At 32.0% G+C, this 9333-nt stretch overlaps 1 protein-coding gene across 2 annotated transcripts; it reads right to left on the reverse strand.

Moving 5' to 3' along the window:
* Window positions 1-339: 339 nt before the first annotated feature.
* LOC119611265 lies at window positions 340-8954 on the reverse strand. 2 transcript variants are annotated; one of them, XM_037966791.1, is made up of 10 exons: window positions 8703-8954; window positions 8195-8639; window positions 7508-7779; window positions 6743-7438; window positions 4770-5631; window positions 4064-4711; window positions 3903-3989; window positions 2281-2321; window positions 1162-2203; window positions 340-1090 (listed from the first exon to the last, which is right to left on the reverse strand). In XM_037966791.1, exons 1-10 carry the CDS (start codon window positions 8787-8789, stop codon window positions 555-557), a joined length of 4716 nt encoding a protein of 1571 aa, XP_037822719.1. In that variant the 5' UTR covers window positions 8790-8954; the 3' UTR covers window positions 340-554. The 2 variants fall into 2 exon arrangements, with proteins under 2 accessions (XP_037822719.1, XP_037822718.1); XM_037966790.1 differs by having other exon boundaries at window positions 3903-3992.
* Between the last annotated feature and the right edge of the window lie 379 nt (window positions 8955-9333).

A 9333-nucleotide genomic window follows, 5' to 3' on the forward strand; every position in this document is an offset into this window, starting at 1 on the left:
CTAGACTATAGACTAGACTATAGACTAGACTATAGACTAGACTATAGACTAGACTATAGACTAGACTATAGACTAGACTATAGACTAGACTATAGACTAGACTATAGACTAGACTACAGACTAGACTATAGACTAGACTACAGACTAGACTATAGACTAGAGTAGACTAGACTATAGACTAGACTATAGACTAGTCTATAGACTAGACTAGGTAAGTTAGATAAAACATCAGTAAGTATTTACTAATGTTTATGTTAGATTTTAGATTAAGATTTAGAAGTTTTTGTTGGTCAAGTACACATTCTAAAGTCGTAATAAGTTAAAAAAAAAAATACTAAATCAAACATTTCTTCTTTATTAATACGTTGTGAATTTTATAGTTTTGTTAAAAATAACTTAAATTTTTTTTACTATGTACAGTATTAGAGAAATAAATTAGATGGAAAAAGGATGAAATAGAAAGATGTTTGTCCACACTGTAAACTTGAATTTTGCGTATATGGTATTTACAGTAAAGAAATTAAACTAGAAAAAGTAAAACTAAACAAAAAAACTTAAATTATAATTTCCTCCTCGAATAAAGGATGATCGTCTACTTCAATAACTTCTTCTAAAATGGGCGCTAGTATACATGCATCACTCGACGAGGAAGATAATTGTATTATATCATCGTACTCTATAGATGATGAGGTTTTCTTGCGTTTCGCTTCTTGAGAATTTTGTTCAGCATTTGATATGCGTAATTTTAAGCCACTGGCACTGCGTGGTGTTACAACTAGATTATGTTTGGACGATTTGGGACCTGCTGTTGTTGATTTTCTAACTGAAGCAGCGTTGTTGGAACTTTGTGATGATGAGGGTGTACTTAAACGTCTTTCGCGTACTTTTACTTTCGTTACCATTGTAGATAGTTTTAAATCATCTGAATTAGTGGAGTCATAATCAGATTCTGAAGTACGCATTTGACGCAGAGAATGACGTCTCAGCGGTAATTTTCTTTTAACTTTAGGCGGTTGATATGCATCAGAGGAACTGCTATTGGCGCCGTAGCTGTTGTTCGAATTAGAACTGTCGTCGATGTCAACATAAGCTGTAAAACAGAGAGAAAAATGATATTTTATAATAAAATCGAAAACTTTTTGCCCTTAAATATATATTTACCTCTTCCAGCCATTCGCCTTCGTTTAGCTCTTAACTGTTCCATGTATTTTTCATAGCTAACACGTCGTATCTTTATTCTAGGTTGCCTTAAATCTGTCAAATCTGAAGGTCGTAATTTCCGTACTAATACTTTTACATTCTTAGTTAAACACTGATTTTTTAACTCTCGTGTATCACTACTATCAGAGTATTCTTCGGACTTAACTGATTCATCTTTAGTTTCTTCTGTCTCGGATTTTATTTCTTCAGCTTGTGTCTTTGATGCTTCCAAATCTTCGCAGGAGGAGTAGTGTAATACTATATTAGATTCATCAAGCAGAGATTGCGAATGGGATTCTTTATCTTTTGTTTCAGATCTTTCTGTTTCAGTGTTTGGGAGTGAAGAATCTTGGTTTGAATTGTTTGTTCTATTTGCATCTTCTGTAATTTCTTTTGATACCAAATTTTTTTCTAACGTTTCTTTAGTTTTCTCTGAAGTTTCATTATTCTTTATCTCCAAATCATCTGGCTTTTCAGTTTTATTATCTTGTTGTGTCTCTTCTAATTTCTCTGATTCGTTCGAATTTACTTTGTCGTTGATAGTTAATGTTTCGGAAACTTTTTCTATTGATTCCTCGCCTGCCGTAGATTTCTCAGCAATTGTCGTTGTTGTTGTTAAATCTTCAGAAATTGTGGTTTCTGTTTTGTTTTTTAAATCCTTTTCATTAAGTTCATAAATTAATGATTTTTCTTCAGTTTGTTTATCTTCTTTGTCTTTTTGCCCTAAAGCATCTTTACTTTGCTGTTCATCTTTACTTGTATCTTCTTGTGTTTTCTCTTCCTGTTCAGTCTCTTTAATCTCTATTTGCTTGGTTGTTGTTTCGTCTTCTTCATTTAAATCTTCATTTTCATCAATCTTATCCGTTAAGAATTCATTATCACTATTAATACTATTACGCTTTGAATTATTCATTTCTGTATTTGTTTCACTGACTTCCTCATTATCTTTAATAGCAGCTGTCGACATGTCCGAATCGTCGCTATTCTCCTCGATAGGCGGTATCTGTAGGAATTTGTTTCAAGTGATTAGAAATCATATTTATTTAAGTTTTTAGAAATGAATAAAAAATATATACATACCTCTTGATTCTGCTCATTTTCGATGGCTTCCAATTCAGCTTCTAGAGTTAGAAAAGAATAGATTAAAAAACGATTTTTTTGGAGAAAATCAAGTTTAAAATATCGGATTTTTGTAGAAAAGTTTTTAGTAATAAATCGAGTTTTTATTAGAAAAGGAGTTTTTAGCAAAAATCGAGACTATATACTAGACTATAGACTAGACAATAGACTAGACTATAGACTAGACTATAGACTAGACTATAGACTAGACTATAGACTAGACTATAGACTTGACTATAGACTAGACTATAGACTAGACTATAGACTAGACTATAGACTAGACTATAGACTAGACTATAGACTAGACTATAGACTAGACTATAGACTAGACTATAGACTAGACTATAGACTAGACTATAGAGTAGACTATAGACTAGAATATAGACTAGACTATAGACTAGACTATAGACTAGACTATAGACTAGACTGTAGACTAAACTATAGACTAGACTATAGACTAGACTATAGACTAGACTATAGACTAGACTATAGACTAGACTATAGACTGGACTATAGACTAGACTATAGACTAGACTATAGACTAGACTATAGACTAGACTATAGACTAGACTATAGACTAGACTATAGACTAGACTATAGACTAGACTATAGACTAGACTATAGACTAGACTATAGACTAGACTATAGACTAGACTATAGACTAGACTATAGACTAGACTATAGACTAGACTATAGACTAGACTATAGACTAGACTATAGACTAGACTATAGACTAGACTATAGACTAGACTATAGACTAGACTATAGACTAGACTATAGACTAGACTATAGACTAGACTATAGACTAGACTATAGACTAGACTATAGACTAGACTATAGACTAGACTATAGACTAGACTATAGACTAGACTATAGACTAGACTATAGACTAGACTATAGACTAGACTATAGACTAGACTATAGACTAGACTATAGACTAGACTATAGACTAGACTATAGACTAGACTATAGACTAGACTATAGACTAGACTATAGACTAGACTATAGACTAGACTATAGACTAGACTATAGACTAGACTATAGACTAGACTATAGACTAGACTATAGACTAGACTATAGACTCGACTATAGACTAGACTATAGACTAGACTATAGACTAGACTATAGACTAGACTATAGACTAGACTATAGACTTGACTATAGACTTGACTATAGACTTGACTATAGACTAGACTATAGACTTGACTATAGACTAGACTATAGACTAGACTATAGACTAGACTATAGACTTGACTATAGACTAGACTATAGACTTGACTATAGACTAGACTATAGACTTGACTATAGACTAGACTATAGACTTGACTATAGACTAGACTATAGATTAGGCTAGTGAAAAGTATTGTTTTTAAAGGAAAATCGAGGTTCAGAGAGAAGTAGAGTTTTTGGTGAAAAGTGGAATTTTAAGTGAAAAGTTGAAATTTTTTATGAAAAGTGGAATTTTTGGTAAAAAGTCGAATTTTAAGTAAAAAATTGAATGTTTGGTTTTTAGAAAATAATAGAAAATAATGGGTATAAAATAATTTTTTTCTTTAAAAAGTCGAGTTGAACATAATACTAACCTTTTTCAAGTGTAACTTCATCCATAACTATCATTTCCGAAACTTCAGCCTCCTTGGCCGCAACGACTTCATGAGATTCGTTAGTTTCTGCTAAAGCATAAAAAAAATTATCGAAATAACAACAAAATCTAAAAAAATATTTCTTAAACCTTTCCACTTACCATTCTCTACATCATCATCCATCTCCACATTTTTCATTTCTACATCTTCCTCTTTCACTGCATTCAAATTAAATTCCATTTTTATGGCAAATTCTGCATTATGTATTGTCATCTCTGATTCATCGATAAATTCCTCTTCATCACAACCCATAGGATTTATCTCTTTGTTCAACTGCTTCCATTTAATAGCACGTTTTAGCACAGCTGAACTTTCCATTAATGAAACACAATTTTCATCGATTGATTGCAAATCAGTTTTTTCTACATTCCAAATATCGATAAGATTTTGAAAACCCTGAGTAGAATTCAAAAATGTTGGTCTTTCTTTCAAACAATCTTTAATATTTTTAGTGGGTAGAATGGGAATTTCGGGCTCTTTTTGATCCCCTCCACCGCTGAGTGGTGATGATGGCATGGGTGATTCTGAGGTTGTTATGGGTGATTTAGATTCCGAAGATTTTTCATCATTATCATTAGATGTCTTGTCATCATCAGCTTTTGTTTCTTCTTCAATGGGTTTTTGATTGCGCTTACGTCTAGAGGAGCGCGGTAGTGTTTGAAAGAGGAAACTGGCTAGAGTAGCAGCAGTACGGGCCCGAGTACGTCTTTTGCCCATTAAAAATGGATCATCTTCTTGGGAGTTGTCGTCTGTTTAAGAAAATTTATTAAAACTAAAAAGGATTTCAAAACATAAATAAATATTTACCTTGAACTTTTTCTTCTTCCTTCTTTCTGGCTGCTGCCGCAAAACTTCCCCTACCTCTTCTTTTACTTTCGTACACATCTTCATCATCTTCAAAATCATCCTCCTCTTCTTCTTCCTCCTCCTCATCTGTTTCCTTATCGAAATCACCACTAGTCATTAGATTCTCATAACCCTCCTCTATAGTACCATAGTCCAGCTGTGGCCTATTCTTGTATTTTTCATAATCGATTATTAAATATTTCAAACGTTCATTTGCCTCGGCCATATTAAGTTCCACAAAACGTTTTTTCTCCTTTGAATTATTCATAATCATTTTGCAACGTGTACGTAATACACCCCAATCCACAACCCAGGCAAAACTTTTATTACGTGGCAAGAATATGGCAGTTATCATGTCTTTAACCAAACTATCGGGTACCCTTAAAGAGTGCAATGCTGCAAATAGGGGATTATAATCTGTATCAGGATCATCGGTATTGGCCAGAGTGGCAATTTCTTTGACATCTATGGTAGAACTTAGTAAACCATATTTGGCATCTATATTATCAATACTCATGACCAGTTTCGCTTGTTCATCGGTACGTTTGCGGTTGTTACGCATGCCCAGCCTTTTAATGGTTTCATAGATATCGTTAGTGGGATTGAGATAGAAAGCTGTAAGCCAAAATTCTTGTTCCAAAAATGGATGATCTTTAAAGATTTTTGCCAAGTCGACATAATGATGGGAAAGTTTAATTTCTAAATTCAACATGAAATCAGCGGTTAAACCGGGATGATAACGCCATGTTTCGATCATGTTTAGTTCATGATCGATGATTTTGACAAGTAAAACGATTTTAGCGAAATGCCAACCTTTGTAGTCCTGAAAAGAGGATAATATAGATAAAAGACTAGACAAAAGATGAAACCATAGATTAAAAACTAGACTATAGACTAGTCTATAGACTAGACTATAGACTAGACTATGGAATAGGCTATAGAATAGACTAGACTATAGAATAGACTAGACTATAGACTATACTATAGACTATAGATTAGACTATAGACTAGACTATAGACTAGACTATAGACTAGACTATAGACTAGACTATAGACTAGACTATAGACTAGACTATAGACTAGACTATAGACTAGACTATAGACTAGACTATAGACTAGACTATAGACTAGACTATAGACTAGACTATAGACTAGACTATAGACTAGACTATAGACTAGACTATAGACTAGACTATAGACTAGACTATAGACTAGACTATAGACTAGACTATAGACTAGACTATAGACTAGACTATAGACTAGACTATAGACTAGACTATAGACTAGACTATAGACTAGACTATAGACTAGACTATAGACTAGACTATAGACTAGACTATAGACTAGACTATAGACTAGACTATAGACTAGACTATAGACTAGACTATAGACTAGACTATAGACTAGACTATAGACTAGACTATAGACTAGACTATAGACTAGACTATAGACTAGACTATAGACTAGACTATAGACTAGACTATAGACTAGACTATAGACTAGACTATAGACTAAACTAGACTATAGACTAGACATAAACTAGACTATAGACTAGACCATAAACTAGACTATAGACTAGACCATAAACTAGACTAGACTAGGCCATAAACTAGACTATAGACTAGACCATAAACTTGACTATAGACTAGTCCATAAACTAGACTATATACTAGACTATATACTAGACTATAGACTAAACTATAGACTAGATTATAGACTAGACTATAGACTATACTGTAGACTAGACTGTAGACCAGACAATAGACTAGACTATAGACTAGACTGTAGAATAAACTATAGACTAGACTGTATACTATACTATAGACAACACTATAGACTAGACTTTACACTAGATAATAGACTAGACTTTACACTAGACTTGACCAGTATAGTGCCTAGACTTGAATAAACTTTAGATTTCAGCTAAATCTTACCTTCTTCGCCAAAACTTCATAGACATAATAAAGTATACTCTCATTATTAGGTAAATTTTGAAATATGGGATCCAAACGCAATTCACTTTCTTTCTTACGCACACGTTCCTGTTCATCTTCCCCCTCTTCACCAACAACATCATCTCTTACTTCTTCTTCCATGGCAAACTCCGTTGGATTTTCATTATCTGCATCAGCCAAAGGTGTTACTGTATCATCTGAATTTTCATAATTACCAATATTACTCATGCGATTTCCTTTACATATTTTATTCTTAAAATCGGTGACATTCCTAACAGTCTGTATAATATTATGAGCATAACGTTGTGCTTCCAGTTTGTCCAATTCATTTAGTAAAAACAATTCACTTTTTTCACGTTCATTAACATACGAATTCATAAGACGTTTGTATAGCGGTATATTTGAAGCGAAATCATCTTCATTCATATTATTAAGTTCCATTAGTAAATTGCCCAGCAAATAACTTTTATAAGCTTGTGAGACAACACCAAATAAATTGACCAGAGAAGTATCATATTTATTCCAAATAAAGAAATCGAAAAAGTCACGTTTCTGTACGCGCAAATGCATGTTAGTGAGAGCTATAAAACGGGCAGGAGTATATTCTAAATTATCCATAACATACATGGCGGTAGAGTTTTGAAATCCCTGATAATAGAAGCGTATATTGTTGATCTAACAAAGAGATTAGAGAAATCTTTAAGAAATATTCAACATTGTTTTGGAAATTGTGTGTTTTCATACCATATTATCTATGACATAACCTTTGACATCATCTGATTCATAAACTGCCATTAGATAAATGTGACATATCAATAAGAGACATCTTTTGTCTTCGGGAGGTATATAAGGTCTTCTAGAACCTGATGTTTCTAATTCAGTCTGATGTATTTTATTCCAAGCAGCTATAACTCGCATACATAAAGTTTTCACCATATCGATGGATGATTGATCAAAGAATTTAACTAAACGTAAGACAATTAATGGTAATTGTTCCAGTTTAACATAGGAAATATCTGGAAAGAAAAAAAAATCAGATTGATACTAAGGATTTCAGAAATACTGTAATAGAGACTAGACTACAGACTTGTGTAAAGATTAGACTATACTATAAACTAGACTAAACTATAAACTAGATTATAGAATAGTCTAGATTATATACTAGACTGTAGATTAGACTATATAATAGGCTAGACTATAGACTACATTATATAATATATTATAGACTAGACTATGGACTAGCATTAACTAGATTATGGACTAGATTATAAATTAGATTATAGACTAGTCTATTAACTAGACTATAGACTAGATTATAGACCAGACTATAGACTAGACTAGATTCTTCTACGGGCTAGACTCTACTTTGGACTAGACTCTACTTTGGACTAGACTCTACTTTGGACTAGACTATAGATTCTTTCCTCTTACCCTCATTCGTTGCCGGCAATTCCTCCGTCTCAATAGATTGAGCACCATTTTCCAATGTTTTCTCTTTCGTCACAGTAAGATTCTTCAAATACATAACATTCCAAGGCTTAAGATTGTAAAGCAACAGAAAATCCCAATTGATTTGCATCATATCCGGCATACGCATCAGCAAATCACGGGCACGATTTAAACAATGTATTAAACCAATTTTCAAATATATTTTGCATTTATCCCATTCCTTACTAAACCATATATCCATACTCCACGGTACTAGAAGTTTTAATATAACTTCCATCTCCTCCGGCAATTCCCATTCATTGGGATTAAGTTTTTGCTTATAGTCTTCACACAATTCCCAGCCATAGATAAGTATATTAATGCGTTCGTCATGCATTTTGGGAAAAATGTCCAAGTCACTTTGTTGCATGACATAAATGAATTTATACTGAAATTTTTATAGTTTTTTATTAAAAATCTTTAATATTTAATGCTATTTACAATTACTTACTATTTCCATTTCATTGTAGCCCACTTTTAAGGCACTTTCAAAAAACTTTTGTTCATTTTTTATTTTAAAAGGTAAAATCGCCTCCATTGTTGAAGTTTTATTTTATTAATATTGATTGCTTGTTGTTTATTTAATTCCACATTGTTTTTATTTGAAATGTGGCCTTATTTTTTTTTATTTTTAATTAATTTTGTTATAAAAATTGAAAAACTTTTCTGCTTTGTTGAAAAAAGACGCCGATTGTAAAAAATTGTAAACAGTTGTTTTGATCAGCTGTTGTGTTGCAATTTCGATATTCGAATTTCGTACATAAACATTTAAGACAGGGTGAGTCATGTATAAATGTTATTATGAACTTATTATGAACATGATTCAAAGAAATTAAAATTTAATGATTAACGCGGTTTGTTTAAAAAAATCTATTATAATAATAATTTTGGTTTATTTAATAAAATGTTGATACATAGAGATTGAAAATGTTATGTTTTAAACATATTTTTAACTAAATCTAATTAAATGTAAATATTTCTTATATATTTAAGGTACTAAAATACTAGGAATAATTCGCCTCACAAAAAATAAAAAATTAAATTCGGTTTATAAATGTGCAGAGGTAATAATTTAATAAATT

Source organism: Lucilia sericata, unplaced genomic scaffold (assembly GCF_015586225.1).
Source record: "Lucilia sericata isolate MDLA Ls3-8-SP2 unplaced genomic scaffold, ASM1558622v1 Contig001400F_arrow, whole genome shotgun sequence".
NCBI classification, from domain to species: domain Eukaryota; kingdom Metazoa; phylum Arthropoda; class Insecta; order Diptera; family Calliphoridae; genus Lucilia; species Lucilia sericata.